The 22,084-nt window shown below is 45.5% G+C and overlaps 1 protein-coding gene across 1 annotated transcript in view; it reads right to left on the bottom strand.

Moving 5' to 3' along the window:
- Positions 1 to 22,084, bottom strand: part of LOC120020108 (sarcolemmal membrane-associated protein-like) — a 93,228-nt gene that overhangs the window by 22,614 nt on the left and 48,530 nt on the right. Inside the window, exons 9-12 of the mRNA XM_038963558.1 lie at positions 15,178 to 15,237; positions 8,507 to 8,581; positions 2,838 to 2,918; positions 2,296 to 2,355 (exon numbers count right to left, since the gene is read on the bottom strand). Of these exons, the coding sequence (XP_038819486.1) occupies positions 2,296 to 2,355; positions 2,838 to 2,918; positions 8,507 to 8,581; positions 15,178 to 15,237 (276 nt within the window). The remainder of the gene's footprint in view (positions 1 to 2,295; positions 2,356 to 2,837; positions 2,919 to 8,506; positions 8,582 to 15,177; positions 15,238 to 22,084) is intronic.

Here is a 22,084-nt window from a genome sequence, read left to right as displayed (position 1 = left end):
ATGAAGACCGCCACAGGAATGGAAGACCCAGAGTTACCTCTGCTGCAGAGGATAAGTTCATTGGTTACACAAGCTAAGTTCATTAGTTGTAGCCCAAATAAATGCCTCACAGAGTTCAAGTAACAGACACATCAACATCAACAGTTCAGAGTAGACTGCGTGAACCAGGCCTTCATGGTCAAATTGTCGCCAAGAAACCACTACTAAAGGACACCAATTAGAAGAGACTTGCTTGGGCCAAGAAACACGAGCAATTAGACCATACTTTTTTTTAAAGGCACACAAACTATCCAGGTCAAATAGGGGTGTTGCTTTATCTGTTTTTTGAAACCAGGTTTGCGGTTTATTTGAACAATATGAGATGGAAGTTCCATGCAATAATGGCTAAATATAATACCGTACGCTTTCTTGAATTTGTTCTGGATTTGGGGACTGTGAAAAGACCCCTGGTGGCATGTCTGGTGGGGTAAGTGTGTGTGTCAGAGCTGTGTGTAAGTTGACTATGCAAACAAATTGGGATTTTCAACAATGTTTCTTATAAAAAGAAGTGATGCAGTCAGTCTCTCCTCAACTCTTAGCAAAGAGAGACTGGCATGCATAGTATTAATATGAGCCCTCTGATTACAATGAAGAGCAAAACGTGCCTCTCTGTTCTGGGCCAGCTGCAGCTTAACAAGGTCTTTCCTTGCAGCACTGTGCCTCACGACTGGACAATAATCAGGAATAGACAAAACTAGAGCCGGCAGAACTTGCTTTTTGGAGTGTGGTGTCAAAAAAGCAGAGCATCTCTTTTATTACAGAACTCTCCCCATCTTTACAACCATTGAATCTATATGTTTTGACCATTAGTTTACATTCTAAGGTGAGACCAAGTAATTTAGTCTCCTCAACTTGTTCAACAGCCACACCATTCATTACCAGATTCAGCTGAGGTCTAGAACTTTAGGAATGATTTGTACCAAATACAATGCTCTTAGTTTAAGAGATGTTCAGGACCAGTAAATTACTGGCCACCTATTTCAAAACAGACTGCAACTCTTTTTTATGGGTTTCAGTGACTTCATTAGCTGTGGTTGATGATGGGTATATGATTGAATCATCAGCATACATGGACACACAGGCTTTGTTTAACGCCAGTGGCAGGTCATTGGTTAAAATAGAAAAGAGTAGAGGGCCAAGGGAGCTGCCCTGCAGTACACCACACTTTACATGTTTGAAATTAGAGAAGCTTCCATTAAAGAAAACATATAGCTCTGAATCCACAATATGGCAGAGGTTGAAAAGCCATAGCACATACATTTAATCAACAACAGGTTATGGTCAATAATATCAAAAGCTGTACTGAAATCTAACAGTACAGCTCCCACAATCTAATTATTATCAATTAATTTCAACCAATCATCAGTGTATTTGTGTCCGTGCAGTACATGTTGAGTGCCCTTCTCTATAAGAATGTTGAAAGTCTGTCAATCAGTTTACAGAGAAATAGCATTGTATTTGGTCAAAGGAGGTGTGACGGTGCTTTTCTGGTGACACTGTCTGATTTATTTAGAAATCAAGTCACACTTAACCAGCATGGCTACCACAGCATTCTGCAGCGATACGCCATCCCATCTGGTTCGCGCTTAGTGGGACTATAATTTGTTTTTCAACAGGACAATGATCCAACACACCTCCAGGCTGTGTAAGGGCTATTTGACCAAGAAGGAGAGTGATGAGTGCTATATCAGATGACATGGCCTCTACAATCCCCGACCTCAAGCCAGTTGAGATGGGTTGGGATGAGTCGGACCGCAGAGTGAAGGAAAAGCAGCCAACAAGTGCTCAGCATATTTGGGAACACCTTCAAGACTGTTGGAAAAGCATTCCAGGTGAAGCTGGTTGAGAGAATGCCAAGAGTGTGCAAAGCTGTCAACAAGGCAAAGGGTGTCTACTTTGAAGAATCTCAAATATTTTTTGATTTGCTTAACACTTTTTTGGTTACTACATGATTCCATATGTGTAATTTCATAGTGTTGATGTCTTAACTATTATTCTACAACGTAGGAAATAAAAAAAATGAAGAAAAATCCTTGAATGAGTATGTGTTCTAAAACTTTTGACCGGTAGTGTATTCAATGGAGTCCCCCAGGCACCAGCCATGTTTGGCCTCCCCATCCCACCCCCAAAGCTCCATATATATTCAATAGTCCCCCAGGCACCAACCATGTTTGACACTGTTGATCCATCCAGCTACCTCTCTTGACAACAGATTTTATGGCAACGAGACACAATAAAACATTAAATATGTATTACCTTTGAGCAGGGCGACCCTGTTCTGTGGCTCGTTCAGCTCATGATCATCCATGTTTCCATCTACACACACATACAGAGAGAGAAAGAAAGAAGAGGAAGAGGAGAGGAAGAGGAGAGAGGAGAGGAAGGGGAGAGGAAGAGTGAACAGGGAGAGTGAGATGATTAACAGTGAGCTAGGACCAGACCAGGACAAACAAGAAAACTAAACGAGTGACAGTAAATCTATAGTTATTCCATGGCTCTGTTCTGGACACAATACTGCTTATATCATTCATCATTCAGGGTTCAAATAATACAACAATACATTTTCATAGTTACAATGTTAATATCGTACGTTTAAGGACATGCTTTTAGTTCATAAACATGAAGACAAATTCATTAACTTCATGAATTAATATACAAATGATTTAACTTTTTCAGTCCTCATAAATGAATAGAAAATATCTACACACCTCTGACAACTTCACAATTGTTAATCTTTTAGCCAAAAAGATGGCTTGTTTATACATTTCAACATTTGACTATTTATGAGGTGTTGTTACCTGACGTGTCGTCACTGCTGCGGTCCTTGCTGGGGCTCAGTGTATCTGACATTTCAGAGTCTTTAGCAACCAGGTGGTTTTCTACAGAGACACAGGAAGATACAACTTACAACAGGGGACAACTACTATAAAACATTCTCAGAACACTGAACTTCAAATAAATCACATGAAATAACATGTCTACTATGTAGAGTTGATCAGGCTGTGGAATGTTGTCCCACTCCTCTTAAATGACTGTGTGAAGTTGCCGGATATTGGCGGGAACTAGAACATGCTGTCGCACAGGTCGATCCAGAGCATCCCAAACATGCTCAATGGGTGACATGTCTGGTGAGTATGGAGGCCATGGAAGAACTTGGACATTTTCAGCTTCCAGGAATTGTGTTCAGATCCTTGTGACATTGGGTTATCATGCTGAAACATGAGGTGATGGCGGCGGATGAATGGCACCACAATGGGACTCAGGACCTCATCACGGTATCTCTGTGCACTCAAATTACCATTGATAAAATGCCATTGTGTTTGTTGTCCGTAGCTTATGCCTGACCATACCATAACCCCACTGCCACGGGGCGCTCTGTTCACAACGTTGACATCAGCAAACCACTCGCACACACGACGCCATACTGCCAGGTACAGTTGAAACTGGGATTCATCTGTGAAGAGCACACGTCTCAAGTGTGTCAGTGGCCATCGAAGGTGAACATTTGAAGTCTATTAAAACGCTGAATTGGGGAGGACGACGAGTACGCAGAAGAGCTTCCCTGAGACGGTTTCTGACAGTTTGTGCAGAAGTCTTTGGTTGTGTAAAATCAGTTTCATCAGCTGTCCGGGTGGCTGGTCTCAGACGATCCCACAGGTGAAGAAGACAGAAGTGGAAGTTCTGGGCTGGCGTGGTTACACGTGGTCTGCGGTACTGAGGCCGGTTGGACGTACTGCCAAAATTCTCTAAAACGGAGTTGGATGCGGCTTATGGTTGAGAAATTAACATTCAATAATCTGGCAACAGCTCTGGTGAACATTCCTGCAGTCAGCATGCTAATTGCACACTCCCTCAACTTGAGACATCTGTGGCATTGTGTTGTGACAAAATTGCACATTTTAGAGTGGCCTTTTATTGCCCCCAGCACAAGGTGCACCTGTGTAATGAGCATGCTGTTTAATCAGCTTCTTGATATGCCACACCTGTCAGATGGATTATCACGGCAAAGGAAATATGCTCACTAAACAAGGATGTAAACAAATCTGTGCGCAAAATTTGAGAGAAAAAAACTTTTGCGCGTATGGAAAAGTTCAGCTCATGAAACATGGGACCAACACTTTACATGTTGTGTTTATATTGTTGTTCAGTGTGGATGGGCTCTGATAACACACAGGAACCATACGTTTTAATTGTAAATGATTTGGTGCAACTGTTTTATAAGGGGAACAAAGTGATGCGATTCGATTCGATAAGGGGAACAAAGTGATGCGATTTGATAAGGGGAACAAAGTGATGCGATTCGATTTGATAAGGGGAACAAAGTGATGCGATTCGGTTTGATAAGGGGAACAAAGTGATGCGATTCAATTTGATAAGGGGAACAAAGTGATGCGATTCGATAAGGGGAACGAAGTGATGCGATTCGATTCGATAAGGGGAACGAAGTGATGCGATTCGATAAGGGGAACGAAGTGATGCGATTCGATAAGGGGAACAAAGTGATGCGATTCGGTTTGATAAGGGGAACAAAGTGATGCCATTCGATTCGATAAGGGGAACAAAGTGATGCGATTCGATAAGGGGAACGAAGTGATGCGATTCGATTCGATAAGGGGAACGAAGTGATGCGATTCGATAAGGGGAACGAAGTGATGCGATTCGATTCGATAAGGGGAACAAAGTGATGCGATTCGGTTTGATAAGGGGAACAAAGTGATGCGATTCGATAAGGGGAACAAAGTGATGCGATTCGATTTGATAAGGGGAACGAAGTGATGCGATTCGATTTGATAAGGGGAACGAAGTGATGCGATTCGATTCGATAAGGGGAACGAAGTGATGCGATTCGATTCGATAAGGGGAACGAAGTGATGCGATTCGATTTGATAAGGGGAACAAAGTGATGCGATTCGATTCGATAAGGGGAACAAAGTGATGCGATTCGATAAGGGGAACGAAGTGATGCGATTCGATTCGATAAGGGGAACGAAGCGATGCGATTCGATTTGATAAGGGGAACGAAGTGATGCGATTCGATTCGATAAGGGGAACAAAGTGATGCGATGCGATTTGATAAGGGGAACAAAGTGATGCGATTCGATAAGGGGAACGAAGTGATGCGATTCGATTCGATAAGGGGAACGAAGTGATGCGATTCGATTCGATAAGGGGAACAAAGTGATGCGATTCGGTTTGATAAGGGGAACAAAGTGATGCGATTCGATTCGATAAGGGGAACAAAGTGATGCGATTCGATAAGGGGAACAAAGTGATGCGATTCGATAAGGGGAACAAAGTGATGCGATTCGATTTGATAAGGGGAACAAAGTGATGCGATTCGATAAGGGGAACAAAGTGATGCGATTCGATAAGGGGAACAAAGTGATGCGATTCGATAAGGGGAACAAAGTGATGCGATTCGATAAGGGGAACAAAGTGATGCGATTCGGTTTGATAAGGGGAACAAAGTGATGCGATTCGGTTTGATAAGGGGAACAAAGTGATGCGATGCGATTTGATAAGGGGAACAAAGTGATGCGATTCGATTTGATAAGGGGAACAAAGTGATGCGATTCGATTTGATAAGGGGAACAAAGTGATGCGATTCGATTTGATAAGGGGAACAAAGTGATGCGATTCGATTTGATAAGGGGAACAAAGTGATGCGATTCGATTTGATAAGGGGAACAAAGTGATGCGATTCGATAAGGGGAACAAAGTGATGCGATTCGATAAGGGGAACAAAGTGATGCGATTCGATTTGATAAGGGGAACAAAGTGATGCGATTCGATAAGGGGAACAAAGTGATGCGATTCGATAAGGGGAACAAAGTGATGCGATTCGATAAGGGGAACAAAGTGATGCGATTCGATAAGGGGAACAAAGTGATGCGATTCGGTTTGATAAGGGGAACAAAGTGATGCGATTCGGTTTGATAAGGGGAACAAAGTGATGCGATGCGATTTGATAAGGGGAACAAAGTGATGCGATTCGATTTGATAAGGGGAACAAAGTGATGCGATTCGATTTGATAAGGGGAACAAAGTGATGCGATTCGATAAGGGGAACAAAGTGATGCGATTCGATAAGGGGAACAAAGTGATGCGATTCGATAAGGGGAACAAAGTGATGCGATTTGATAAGGGGAACAAAGTGATGCGATTCGATTTGATAAGGGGAACAAAGTGATGCGATTCGATTTGATAAGGGGAACAAAGTGATGCAATGCGATTTGATAAGGGGAACAAAGTGATGCGATGCGATTTGATAAGGGGAACAAAGTGATGCGATTCGATTTGATAAGGGGAACAAAGTGATGCGATTCGATAAGGGGAACAAAGTGATGCGATTCGATAAGGGGAACAAAGTGATGCGATTCGATAAGGGGAACAAAGTGATGCGATTTGATAAGGGGAACAAAGTGATGCGATTCGATTTGATAAGGGGAACAAAGTGATGCGATTCGATTTGATAAGGGGAACAAAGTGATGCGATGCGATTTGATAAGGGGAACAAAGTGATGCGATGCGATTTGATAAGTGGAACAAAGTGATGCGATTCGATAAGGGGAACAAAGTGATGCGATTCGATTTGATAAGGGGAACAAAGTGATGCGATTCGATTTGATAAGGGGAACAAAGTGATGCGATTCGATAAGGGGAACAAAGTGATGCGATTCGATTCTATACACTGTTTTACATGAACATTCATTTCCCATTTAAAATGATCTTCATAGTGCAGACTGAGTATCTACCACCCCACTATCAGATTATGGATGGGGGAATTGTATGCTTTTTGTCCCCCCACTTTATCTGAAATCACCATCACCCACTGATTACGTTGTCATTTTATTTGAAATCACCCACTGAATGAGTTGTCATTTTATTTGAAATCACCCACTGAATGAGTTGTCATTTTATTTGAAATCACCCACTGAATGAGTTGTCATTTTATTTGAAATCACCCACTGAATGAGTTGTCATTTTATTTGAAATCACCCACTGAATGAGTTGTCATTTTATTTGAAATCACCCACTGAATGAGTTGTCATTTTATTTGAAATCACCCACTGAATGAGTTGTCATTTTATTTGAAATCACCCACTGAATGAGTTGTCATTTTATTTGAAATCACCCACTGATTGAGTTGTCATTTTTGCAGCAATGTTTTGGGGGGAGCCAGTACTATGTCAATATTAAATCTTCAGAAATTAGCATGGCATTTAGCTTCTCCCGCTCCGACCAATGAATGAGACTATGCGCATCTAGTAAAAATTATTGCTGTCGTCCTTTATGAAATTATCACGTTCATGTACAAATACACCGACTGTTTAAAACAAAACTACCCAAACTATTTCTTATGGTGAACCTGAACGGTTGAAAACCCCAATCAGCAGTTGGAGGATCCACTCTGGTAGACTACACAAGTCCAGTTGGATGTGAGTTACATCCTCTCTGGTAGACTACACAAGTCCAGTTGGATGTGAGTTACATCCCCTCTGGTAGACTACACAAGTCCAGTTGGATGTGAGTTACATCCTCTCTGGTAGGTTACACAAGTCCAGTTGGATGTGAGTTACATCCCCTCTGGTAGACTACACAAGTCCAGTTGGATGTGAGTTACATCCCCTCTGGTAGACTACACAAGTCCAGTTGGATGTGAGTTACATCCTCTCTGGTAGGTTACACAAGTCCAGTTGGATGTGAGTTACATCCCCTCTGGTAGACTACACAAGTCCAGTTGGATGTGAGTTACATCCCCTCTGGTAGACTACACAAGTCCAGTTGGATGTGAGTTACATCCTCTCTGGTAGGTTACACAAGTCCAGTTGGATGTGAGTTACATCCCCTCTGGTAGACTACACAAGTCCAGTTGGATGTGAGTTACATCCTCTCTGGTAGGTTACACAAGTCCAGTTGGATGTGAGTTACATCCTCTCTGGTAGACTACACAAGTCCAGTTGGATGTGAGTTACATCCCCTCTGGTAGACTACACAAGTCCAGTTGGATGTGAGTTACATCCCCTCTGGTAGACTACACAAGTCCAGTTGGATGTGAGTTACATCCTCTCTGGTAGACTACACAAGTCCAGTTGGATGTGAGTTACATCCCCTCTGGTAGACTACACAAGTCCAGTTGGATGTGAGTTACATCCACTCTGGTAGACTACACAAGTCCAGTTGGATGTGAGTTACATCCCCTCTGGTAGACTACACAAGTCCAGTTGGATGTGTATGGTGTGTGGTTATAGACTATTTTTACAAGGTCAGTCATAGTAGTATGATAGGTGCAGTGTAATGTGTTGTTTTACAGGGTCAGCCAAAGTAGGACAGCACAAATTAGGATGAAGTGCCTTGCTCAAGAGCACAGACAGAATAATCGAACCAGGAACCTTTTGGTTCCTAGCCCAAAGCTCTAACCACTAGGCTACCTGTTGATTATTGTTGAACCAAAAGCTTCGCTTACCTTTGAGTCTGTCAGGATTGTCAAGGCGCTCTCCTGCTGCTGTCTGGCTGTTCTGCAGGTGGGCATCTATAACCTCTGAGAAAGACATGGAGACTCCGTTACTAACATAGAACGACCAGGCTCATACCACTACATACCGGCGGGAACAACCAGGCTCATACCACTACATACCGGCGGGAACAACCAGGCTCATACCACTACATACCAGTGGGAACGACCAGGCTCATACCACTACATACCAGCGGGAACGACCAGGCTCATACCACTACATACCAGCGGGAACGACCAGGCTCATACCACTACATACCGGCGGGAACAACCAGGCTCATACCACTACATACCAGTGGGAACGACCAGCCTCATACCACTACATACCAGTGGGAACGACCAGGCTCATACCACTACATACCAGTGGGAACAACCAGGCTCATACCACTACATACCGGTGGGAACGACCAGGCTCATACCACTACATACCAGTGGGAACGACCAGGCTCATACCACTACATACCGGCAGGAACAACCAGGCTCATACCACTACATACCAGTGGGAACGACCAGGCTCATACCACTACATACCAGTGGGAACGACCAGGCTCATACCACTACATACCAGTGGGAACGACCAGGCTCATACCACTACATACCAGTGGGAACGACCAGGCTCATACCACTACATACCAGCGGGAACGACCAGGCTCATACCACTACATACCAGTGGGAACGACCAGGCTCATACCACTACATACCGGCAGGAACGACCAGGCTCATACCACTACATACCGGCAGGAACGACCAGGCTCATACCACTACATACCGGCAGGAACAACCAGGCTCATACCACTACATACCGGCAGGAACAACCAGGCTCATACCACTACATACCGGCAGGAACGACCAGGCTCATACCACTACATACCAGTGGGAACGACCAGGCTCATACCACTACATACCAGCGGGAACGACCAGGCTCATACCACTACATACCAGTGGGAACGACCAGGCTCATACCACTACATACCGGCAGGAACGACCAGGCTCATACCACTACATACCAGCGGGAACGACCAGGCTCATACCACTATATACCGGCAGGAACGACCAGGCTCATACCACTACATACCGGCAGGAACAACCAGGCTCATACCACTACATACCGGCAGGAACAACCAGGCTCATACCACTACATACCAGTGGGAACGACCAGGCTCATACCACTACATACCGGCAGGAACAACCAGGCTCATACCAGCGGGAACGACCAGGCTCATACCACTACATACCAGCGGGAACGACCAGGCTCATACCACTACATACCAGTGGGAACGACCAGGCTCATACCACTACATACCAGTGGGAACGACCAGGCTCATACCACTACATACCGGCAGGAACAACCAGGCTCATACCACTACATACCAGTGGGAACGACCAGGCTCATACCACTACATACCAGTGGGAACGACCAGGCTCATACCACTACATACCAGTGGGAACGACCAGGCTCATACCACTACATACCAGTGGGAACGACCAGGCTCATACCACTACATACCAGCGGGAACGACCAGGCTCATACCACTACATACCAGTGGGAACGACCAGGCTCATACCACTACATACCGGCAGGAACGACCAGGCTCATACCACTACATACCGGCAGGAACGACCAGGCTCATACCACTACATACCGGCAGGAACAACCAGGCTCATACCACTACATACCAGTGGGAACGACCAGGCTCATACCACTACATACCGGCAGGAACGACCAGGCTCATACCACTACATACCGGCAGGAACAACCAGGCTCATACCACTACATACCGGCAGGAACGACCAGGCTCATACCACTACATACCAGTGGGAACGACCAGGCTCATACCACTACATACCAGCGGGAACGACCAGGCTCATACCACTACATACCAGTGGGAACGACCAGGCTCATACCACTACATACCGGCAGGAACGACCAGGCTCATACCACTACATACCAGTGGGAACGACCAGGCTCATACCACTACATACCGGCAGGAACGACCAGGCTCATACCACTACATACCGGCAGGAACAACCAGGCTCATACCACTACATACCGGCAGGAACAACCAGGCTCATACCACTACATACCAGTGGGAACGACCAGGCTCATACCACTACATACCGGCAGGAACAACCAGGCTCATACCACTACATACCAGTGGGAACGACCAGGCTCATACCAGCGGGAACGACCAGGCTCATACCACTACATACCGGCGGGAACGACCAGGCTCATACCACTACATACCAGTGGGAACGACCAGGCTCATACCACTACATACCAGTGGGAACGACCAGGCTCATACCACTACATACCAGCGGGAACGACCAGGCTCATACCACTACATACCAGCGGGAACGACCAGGCTCATACCACTACATAGCAGTGGGAACGACCAGGCTCATACCACTACATACCAGTGGGAACGACCAGGCTCATACCACTACATACCAGCGGGAACAACCAGGCTCATACCACTACATACCAGCGGGAACGACCAGGCTCATACCACTACATACCAGTGGGAACGGCCAGGCTCATACCACTACATACCAGCGGGAACAACCAGGCTCATACCACTACATACCAGCGGGAACGACCAGGCTCATACCACTACATACCAGTGGGAACGACCAGGCTCATACCACTACATACCAGCGGGAACAACCAGGCTCATACCACTACATACCAGTGGGAACGACCAGGCTCATACCACTACATACCAGTGGGAACGACCAGGCTCATACCACTACATACCAGTGGGAACGACCAGGCTCATACCACTACATACCAGTGGGAACGACCAGGCTCATACCACTACATACCAGCGGGAACGACCAGGCTCATACCACTACATACCAGTGGGAACGACCAGGCTCATACCACTACATACCGGCAGGAACGACCAGGCTCATACCACTACATACCGGCAGGAACGACCAGGCTCATACCACTACATACCGGCAGGAACAACCAGGCTCATACCACTACATACCGGCAGGAACAACCAGGCTCATACCACTACATACCGGCAGGAACGACCAGGCTCATACCACTACATACCAGTGGGAACGACCAGGCTCATACCACTACATACCAGCGGGAACGACCAGGCTCATACCACTACATACCAGTGGGAACGACCAGGCTCATACCACTACATACCGGCAGGAACGACCAGGCTCATACCACTACATACCAGTGGGAACGACCAGGCTCATACCACTACATACCGGCAGGAACGACCAGGCTCATACCACTACATACCGGCAGGAACAACCAGGCTCATACCACTACATACCGGCAGGAACAACCAGGCTCATACCACTACATACCAGTGGGAACGACCAGGCTCATACCACTACATACCGGCAGGAACAACCAGGCTCATACCACTACATACCAGTGGGAACGACCAGGCTCATACCAGCGGGAACGACCAGGCTCATACCACTACATACCGGCGGGAACGACCAGGCTCATACCACTACATACCAGTGGGAACGACCAGGCTCATACCACTACATACCAGTGGGAACGACCAGGCTCATACCACTACATACCAGCGGGAACGACCAGGCTCATACCACTACATACCAGCGGGAACGACCAGGCTCATACCACTACATAGCAGTGGGAACGACCAGGCTCATACCACTACATACCAGTGGGAACGACCAGGCTCATACCACTACATACCAGCGGGAACAACCAGGCTCATACCACTACATACCAGCGGGAACGACCAGGCTCATACCACTACATACCAGTGGGAACGACCAGGCTCATACCACTACATACCAGCGGGAACAACCAGGCTCATACCACTACATACCAGTGGGAACGACCAGGCTCATACCACTACATACCAGTGGGAACGACCAGGCTCATACCACTACATACCAGTGGGAACAACCAGGCTCATACCACTACATACCAGTGGGAACGACCAGGCTCATACCACTACATACCAGCGGGAACGACCAGGCTCATACCACTACATACCAGCGGGAACGACCAGGCTCATACCACTACATACCAGCGGGAACAACCAGGCTCATACCACTACATACCAGCGGGAACGACCAGGCTCATACCACTACATACCAGTGGGAACGACCAGGCTCATACCACTACATACCAGCGGGAACAACCAGGCTCATACCACTACATACCAGTGGGAACGACCAGGCTCATACCACTACATACCAGTGGGAACGACCAGGCTCATACCACTACATAGCAGTGGGAACGACTTGCCAAAACTATAGTTTGTTAACAAGAAATGTGTGGAGTGGTTGAAAAACGAGTTAATGACTCCAACCTAAGTGCATGTAAACTTCTGACTTCAACTGTATACAGGCATCCTATTATGAGAGTTGACTCAGCCATATACAGTGCATTCGGAAAGAATTCAGACTCCTTCACTTTTTCCACATTTTGTTACGTTACAGCCTTATTCTAAAATGGAATAAAACAAATATTCAATCTACACACAATAGCCAATAATGACAAAGCAAAAACAGGTTTAGAAATTTTTAGGTTTAGTATTCAGACCCTTTACTCAGGACCTCACACTGGGGAGAAGGTTCACCTTCCAACAGGACAACGACCCTAACCACAGAGCCAAAACAACGCAGGAGTGGCTTCGGGACAAGTCTCTGAATGTCCTTGAGTGGCCCAGCCAGATGCTGGATTTGAACCCGATCAAACATCTCTGAAGAGACCTGAGAATTGCAGTTCAGTGACGCTCCCCATCCAACCTGACAGAGCTTGAGAGGATCTGCAGAGAAGAATGAGAGAAACTCCCCAAATACAGGTGTGCCAAGCTTGTAGCGTCATACCCAAGAAGACTCAAGGCTGTAATTCCTGCCAAAGGTGCTTCAACAAAGTACTGAGTAAAGGGTCTGAATACTTACGTAAATGTAATTTGTTTATTTTTAATAGATTTGCAAAATATCTAAAAATCAGTTTTTGCTTCGTCATTATGGGGTATTGTGTGTAGATTAATGAGGGGAAAAAACATTGAATCCATTTTAGAATAAGGCTGTAACAAAGTGTGCTATTCATTCAAAGGTTTCTTTATTTTTCATATTTTCTACGTTGTAGAATAATAGTAAAGACATCAAAACTATGAAATAACAGCAACAGCCCCAAAACATCACTGCCCTAGAGGAGATCTGCATGGAGGAATGGGCCAAAATACCAGCAACAGTGTGTGAAAACCTTGTGAAGACTTACAGAAAACGTTTGACCTCTGTCATTGCCAACAAAGGGTATATAACAAAGTATTGAGATAAACTTTTGTTATTGACCAAATACTTATTTTCCACCATCATTTGCAAATAAATTCATTAAAAATCCTACAATGTGATTTTCTGGATTTCTTTTTCTCATTTTGTCTGTCATAGTTGAAGTGTACCTATGATGAAAATTACTGGCCTCTCTCATCTTTTTAAGTGGGAGAACTTGCACAATTGGTGGCTGACTAAATACTTTTTTGCCCCACTGTACGTGAAGAGCTGCCTTGTCTAAAACCCACTGTGACTCAGAGCAGGTACGTGAGGAGCTGCCTTGTCTAAAACCCACTGTGACTCAGAGCAGGTACGTGAGGAGCTGCCTTGTCTAAAACCCACTGTGACTCAGAGCAGGTACGTGAGGAGCTGCCTTGTCTAAAACCCACTGTGACTCAGAGCAGGTACGTGAGGAGCTGCCTTGTTTAAAACCCACTGTGACTCAGAGCAGGTACGTGAGGAGCTGCCTTGTTTAAAACCCACTGTGACTCAGAGCAGGTACGTGAGGAGCTGCCTTGTCTAAAACCCACTGTGACTCAGAGCAGGTACGTGAGGAGCTGCCTTGTTTAAAACCCACTGTGACTCAGAGCAGGTACGTGAGGAGCTGCCTTGTTTAAAACCCACTGTGACTCAGAGCAGGTACGTGAGGAGCTGCCTTGTTTAAAACCCACTGTGACTCAGAGCAGGTACGTGAGGAGCTGCCTTGTCTAAAACCCACTGTGACTCAGAGCAGGTACGTGAGGAGCTGCCTTGTCTAAAACCCACTGTGACTCAGAGCAGGTACGTGAGGAGCTGCCTTGTCTAAAACCCACTGTGACTCAGAGCAGGTACGTGAGGAGCTGCCTTGTCTAAAACCCACTGTGACTCAGAGCAGGTACGTGAGGAGCTGCCTTGTTTAAAACCATTGCATGGTACTACTAGATGTAGCAAAAGCCTTCACAGATCATTTTGAGGAGAGAGGTGTCGATATTAACAACATACTCGCTATTACAACTGACGGTTCCCCCGCTATGGTGGGGAAACAAAATATTCTCTAAGCTGATTGAAGATAAGCTTGGCCACCCTGTGGTTAAATGTCACTGTCATTCACCAAGAGAATCTGTGTTCCAAGATCAAGCCAGTCATGCTAATGGACAGCGCATCTGTTAAGCGGGCTATGGAATTATTTCCGTTTGTGGGAAATTAGAGACTCAATATACAATTAGTTGTAATGCACATATGAAAATCATTACTGGCACGCAGATCTTTAGAAATGTTAGGATAAATTGTAAAATTGTCACTCCACACAATTTCTTTTGCCAACCCCTGCCATAGAGACACACGTAACTTACCATCAAAGTTAGCCAGCTTGTGCAACGATGAACCCATTGCTTCTTTCAACTGCTTCACAGCTGCAGTGTGATTAAAAAAACAAAGATCAACATCATGACATCTGACATGTCTAGACGTGTTTCCTCTAGACAGCTTCTGAGGAGCAGTATCTGACATGTTACCTCTAGACAGCTTCTGAGGAGCAGTATCTGACATGTCTAGACATGTTACCTCTAGACAGCTTCTGAGGAGCAGTATCTGACATGTTACCTCTAGACAGCTTCTGAGGAGCAGTATCTGACATGTTACCTCTAGACAGCTTCTGAGGAGCAGTATCTGACATGTTACCGCTAGACAGCTTCTGAGGAGCAGTATCTGACATGTTACCGCTAGACAGCTTCTGAGGAGCAGTATCTGACATGTTACCTCTAGACAGCTTCTGAGGAGCAGTATCTGACATGTTTCCTCTAGACAGCTTCTGAGTAGCAGTATCTGACATGTTTCCTCTAGACAGCTTCTGAGGAGCAGTATCTGACATGTTACCTCTAGACAGCTTCTGAGGAGCAGTATCTGACATGTTACATCTAGACAGCTTCTGAGGAGCAGTATCTGACATGTTACCTCTAGACAGCTTCTGAGGAGCAGTATCTGACATGTTACCGCTAGACAGCTTCTGAGGAGCAGTATCTGACATGTTACCTCTAGACAGCTTCTGAGGAGCAGTATCTGACATGTTACATCTAGACAGCTTCTGAGGAGCAGTATCTGACATGTTACCTCTAGACAGCTTCTGAGGAGCAGTATCTGACATGTTACATCTAGACAGCTTCTGAGGAGCAGTAGGTAGTCATTTTAATAAGAACAGCAAAACAATAATGTTCATCATGGCCTGTGAAATAGCTGTAGTCTATATGAGGTCTACAGTCATGGCTCAGGGCAATCACTGATCGTGGAGGAATTATCCAAAGTAATACATCATGCTATAATTCTCTCCTGAACATGACACAAAGCAGTCAGAATGTATTGTTACAGACCGGTGCAGAGAGAACAGGTGGCGTCATCATTAGCGAATAAACTACAGCACCAAACATGCACCAGGGAAGTGAAACGCCCCGGACAGTACAAGAGAGGAACCAAACAGTTTAGGCTAATAATATCTGGTGAAAAGCTAGAAAGGTGTTGTTGGCATGCAGAAAGCGATGTGCGATTGTGAATGTCTCAACAGAAGAGAACAAGCCTATGCAATTATATGAAGGGGGGAAAAAAAATGGGGACAAAAATGGGGAAAGCATGTTTGTGAGAATGAAAGGACGACTTCATTTCCTGATACTGCTACAACGTTGAACCACTCCAGTAGGCCTCAGATACACTGAGCGAGGATAACCCTTAGAACACGGCAGTTCCCGTCACAACAGGAGAACACTGGTTCTATCATCACGGTATTTGGTATTTTATTATGGCTCTCCATTAGAGGTCGACCGATTAATCGGAATGGCCGATTAATTAGGGCCGATTTCAAGTTTTCTAACAATCGGAAGTCTGAATTTTTGGCCGCCGATTTGCCGAAATTTTTATTATTTTTTTTACATTTATTTTTACACCTTTATTTAATCTTTATTTAACTAGGCAGGTCAGTTAACAACACATTCTTATTTTCAATGACGGCCTAGGAACGTTGGGTTAACTGCCTCGTTCAGGGGCAGAACGACAGATTTTTTACCTTGTCAGCTCGGGGGATCCAATCTTGCAACATTACAGTTAACTAGTCCAATGCTCTAACACCTGATTACATTGCACTCCACGAGGAGCCTGCCTGTTACGCGAATGCAGTAAGCTAAGGTAAATTGCTAGCTAGCATTAAACCTATCTTATAAAAAACAATCAGTCATTGCTCCAATGTGTACTTAACCATAAACATCAATGCCTTTCTTAAAAATATATACTTGTGTATTGATTTTAAACCTGCATATTTAGCTAAAAGAAATCCAGGTTAGCAGGCAATATTAACCAGGTGAAATTGTGTCATTTCTCTTGCGTTCATTGCACGCAGAGTCAGTGTATATGCAACATGTTGGGCCGCCTGGCTCTTTGCGAACTAATTTGCCAGAATTTTACGTAATTATGACATAACATTGAAGGTTGTGCAATGTAACAGGAATATTTAGACTCATGGATGCCACCCGTTAGATAAAATACGGAACGGAATAAACGTTTTGTTTTCGAGGTGATAGTTTCCGGATTAGTCAAAGGTATATGGTTTAGAGAGAAATAGTCGACGCGTTATAATTCCTGTAATAACTTGCGGCTGAACTTGAAAGGGGTTCCTTCGTTATTTTACCGTTCATGTCTTCCATAGAGAATGTCTTGATCTACTTCAAATAAGGTCTGTGTTTCGCGGAGGAGCAGACTGACAGGGGACCATGCAGACAAGCTCTGCTTTCTGCACTACAACATAAAACTTCTTAACTGGGAATATTGAAGACCCATGAAAGCTGGTGGTTCGTTGTAACATATGTTCTCATGTTATTTCAGACTGAATTGATTTTATTTATGTATTATATTAAGTTAAAATAAAAAAGTGTTCATTGTTCATTCTGTATTGTCATTATTACAAAAATGTGTGTGTGTGTGATATATATATAGATATATAAATATTTTTTTCTATATATATTATTATTAATATTTCTTTTGAAATCTTTTTTTATTATTATTATATATATATATTTTTTTTAAATCGGACAAATAATCGGTATCGGCTTTTTTTGTCCTCAAATAATCGGTATCGGCTTTTTTTGTCCTCAAATAATCGGTATCGGCGTTGAAAAATCATAATCGGTCGACCTCTACTCTCCATTAGCTGTTGCAAAAACAGCAGCTACTCTTCCTGAGGTCCACATTAATGTCAGGTGGATGGATTATCTTGGCAAAGGAGAAATGCTCACTAACAGGGACGTAAACACATTTGTAAACAAAGCTTTTTGTGCTACTGCAAAATGGGATCTTTTATTTCAGCTCATGAAACATGACCAACACTTTACATGTTGTGTTTCTATTGTTGTTCAGTGTGGATGGGCTCTGATAACACACAGGAACCATACGTTGTTGTTCAGTGTAGTAAATCAAAACAGCTGACAACCTTAAGTGTGGTTACTCCTACTGCACATCCCATACAGTATCGGGGTTACTCCTACTGCACATCCCATACAGTATCGTGGTTACTCCTACTGCACATCCCATACAGTATCGGGGTTACTCCTACTGCACATCCCATACAGTATCGGGGTTACTCCTACTGCCCATCCCATACAGTATCGGGGTTACTCCTACTGCACATCCCATACAGTATCGGGGTTACTCCTACTGCACATCCCATACAGTATCGTGGTTACTCCTACTGCACATCCCATACAGTATCGGTTACTCCTACTGCCCATCCCATACAGTATCGGGGTTACTCCTACTGCACATCCCATACAGTATCGTGGTTACTCCTACTGCACATCCCATACAGTATCGTGGTTACTCCTACTGCCCATCCCATACAGTATCGGGGTTACTCCTACTGCCCATCCCATACAGTATCGGGGTTACTCCTACTGCACATCCCATACAGTATCGTGGTTACTCCTACTGCACATCCCATACAGTATCGTGGTTACTCCTACTGCCCATCCCATACAGTATCGTGGTTACTCCTACTGCACATCCCATACAGTATCGGGGTTACTCCTACTGCACATCCCATACAGTATCGGGGTTACTCCTACTGCACATCCCATACAGTATCGTGGTTACTCCTACTGCACATCCCATACAGTATCGTGGTTACTCCTACTGCCCATCCCATACAGTATCGTGGTTACTCCTACTGCCCATCCCATACAGTATCGTGGTTACTCCTACTGCCCATCCCATACAGTATCGGGGTTACTCCTACTGCCCATCCCATACAGTATCGGGGTTACTCCTACTGCCCATCCCATACAGTATCGTGGTTACTCCTACTGCCCATCCCATACAGTATCGTGGTTACTGCTACTGCCCATCCCATACAGTATCGGGGTTACTCCTACTGCCCATCCCATACAGTATCGGGGTTACTCCTACTGCCCATCCCATACAGTATCGTGGTTACTCCTACTGCCCATCCCATACAGTATCGTGGTTACTCCTACTGCCCATCCCATACAGTATCGTGGTTACTCCTACTGCCCATCCCATACAGTATCGTGGTTACTCCTACTGCCCATCCCATACAGTATCGTGGTTACTCCTACTGCCCATCCCATACAGTATCGTGGTTACTCCTACTGCACATCCCATACAGTATCGTGGTTACTCCTACTGCCCATCCCATACAGTATCGGGGTTACTCCTACTGCCCATCCCATACAGTATCGGGGTTACTCCTACTGCACATCCCATACAGTATCGGGGTTACTGCTACTGCACATCCCATACAGTATCGTGGTTACTCCTACTGCACATCCCATACAGTATCGTGGGTACTCCTACTGCCCATCCCATACAGTATCGGGGTTACTCCTACTGCCCATCCCATACAGTATCGTGGTTACTCCTACTGCCCATCCCATACAGTATCGTGGGTACTCCTACTGCCCATCCCATACAGTATCGGGGTTACTCCTACTGCACATCCCATACAGTATCGTGGTTACTCCTACTGCACATCCCATACAGTATCGTGGTTACTCCTACTGCCCATCCCATACAGTATCGTGGTTACTCCTACTGCACATCCCATACAGTATCGGGGTTACTCCTACTGCACAACCCATACAGTATCGGGGTTACTCCTACTGCACATCCCATACAGTATCGTGGTTACTCCTACTGCACATCCCATACAGTATCGTGGTTACTCCTACTGCCCATCCCATACAGTATCGTGGTTACTCCTACTGCCCATCCCATACAGTATCGGGGTTACTCCTACTGCACATCCCATACAGTATCGTGGTTACTCCTACTGCCCATCCCATACAGTATCGGGGTTACTCCTACTGCCCATCCCATACAGTATCGTGGTTACTCCTACTGCCCATCCCATACAGTATCGTGGTTACTGCTACTGCCCATCCCATACAGTATCGGGGTTACTCCTACTGCCCATCCCATACAGTATCGGGGTTACTCCTACTGCCCATCCCATACAGTATCGTGGTTACTCCTACTGCCCATCCCATACAGTATCGTGGTTACTCCTACTGCCCATCCCATACAGTATCGTGGTTACTCCTACTGCCCATCCCATACAGTATCGTGGTTACTCCTACTGCCCATCCCATACAGTATCGGGGTTACTCCTACTGCCCATCCCATACAGTATCGTGGTTACTCCTACTGCCCATCCCATACAGTATCGTGGTTACTCCTACTGCCCATCCCATACGATTACTCCTACTGCACATCCCATACAGTATCGTGGTTACTCCTACTGCACATCCCATACAGTATCGTGGTTACTCCTACTGCCCATCCCATACAGTATGGTGGTTACTCCTACTGCCCATCCCATACAGTATGGTGGTTACTCCTACTGCCCATCCCATACAGTATGGTGGTTACTCCTACTGCCCATCCCATACAGTATGGTGGTTACTCCTACTGCCCATCCCATACAGTATCGTGGTTACTCCTACTGCACATCCCATACAGTATCGGGGTTACTCCTACTGCACATCCCATACAGTATCGTGGTTACTCCTACTGCCCATCCCATACAGTATCGTGGTTACTCCTACTGCCCATCCCATACAGTATCGTGGTTACTCCTACTGCCCATCCCATACAGTATCGTGGTTACTCCTACTGCCCATCCCATACAGTATCGTGGGTACTCCTACTGCCCATCCCATACAGTATCGTGGTTACTCCTACTGCCCATCCCATACAGTATCGTGGTTACTCCTACTGCACATCCCATACAGTATCGTGGTTACTCCTACTGCCCATCCCATACAGTATCGGGGTTACTCCTACTGCCCATCCCATACAGTATCGGGGTTACTCCTACTGCACATCCCATACAGTATCGGGGTTACTCCTACTGCACATCCCATACAGTATCGTGGTTACTCCTACTGCACATCCCATACAGTATCGTGGTTACTCCTACTGCACATCCCATACAGTATCGTGGGTACTCCTACTGCCCATCCCATACAGTATCGTGGTTACTCCTACTGCACATCCCATACAGTATCGTGGTTACTCCTACTGCCCATCCCATACAGTATCGGGGTTACTCCTACTGCACATCCCATACAGTATCGCGGTTACTCCTACTGCACATCCCATACAGTATCGTGGTTACTCCTACTGCCCATCCCATACAGTATCGTGGTTACTCCTACTGCCCATCCCATACAGTATCGTGGTTACTCCTACTGCCCATCCCATACAGTATCGTGGTTACTCCTACTGCCCATCCCATACAGTATCGTGGTTACTCCTACTGCCCATCCCATACAGTATCGTGGTTACTCCTACTGCCCATCCCATACAGTATCGTGGTTACTCCTACTGCCCATCCCATACAGTATCGTGGGTACTCCTACTGCCCATCCCATACAGTATCGTGGTTACTCCTACTGCCCATCCCATACAGTATCGTGGTTACTCCTACTGCACATCCCATACAGTATCGTGGTTACTCCTACTGCCCATCCCATACAGTATCGGGGTTACTCCTACTGCCCATCCCATACAGTATCGGGGTTACTCCTACTGCACATCCCATACAGTATCGGGGTTACTCCTACTGCACATCCCATACAGTATCGTGGTTACTCCTACTGCACATCCCATACAGTATCGTGGTTACTCCTACTGCACATCCCATACAGTATCGTGGGTACTCCTACTGCCCATCCCATACAGTATCGTGGTTACTCCTACTGCACA

The sequence above is a fragment of the Salvelinus namaycush genome, chromosome 2 (genome assembly GCF_016432855.1).
Source record: "Salvelinus namaycush isolate Seneca chromosome 2, SaNama_1.0, whole genome shotgun sequence".
Taxonomy (NCBI): domain Eukaryota; kingdom Metazoa; phylum Chordata; class Actinopteri; order Salmoniformes; family Salmonidae; genus Salvelinus; species Salvelinus namaycush.
This window is presented reverse-complemented; position numbering and strand designations above follow the sequence as displayed.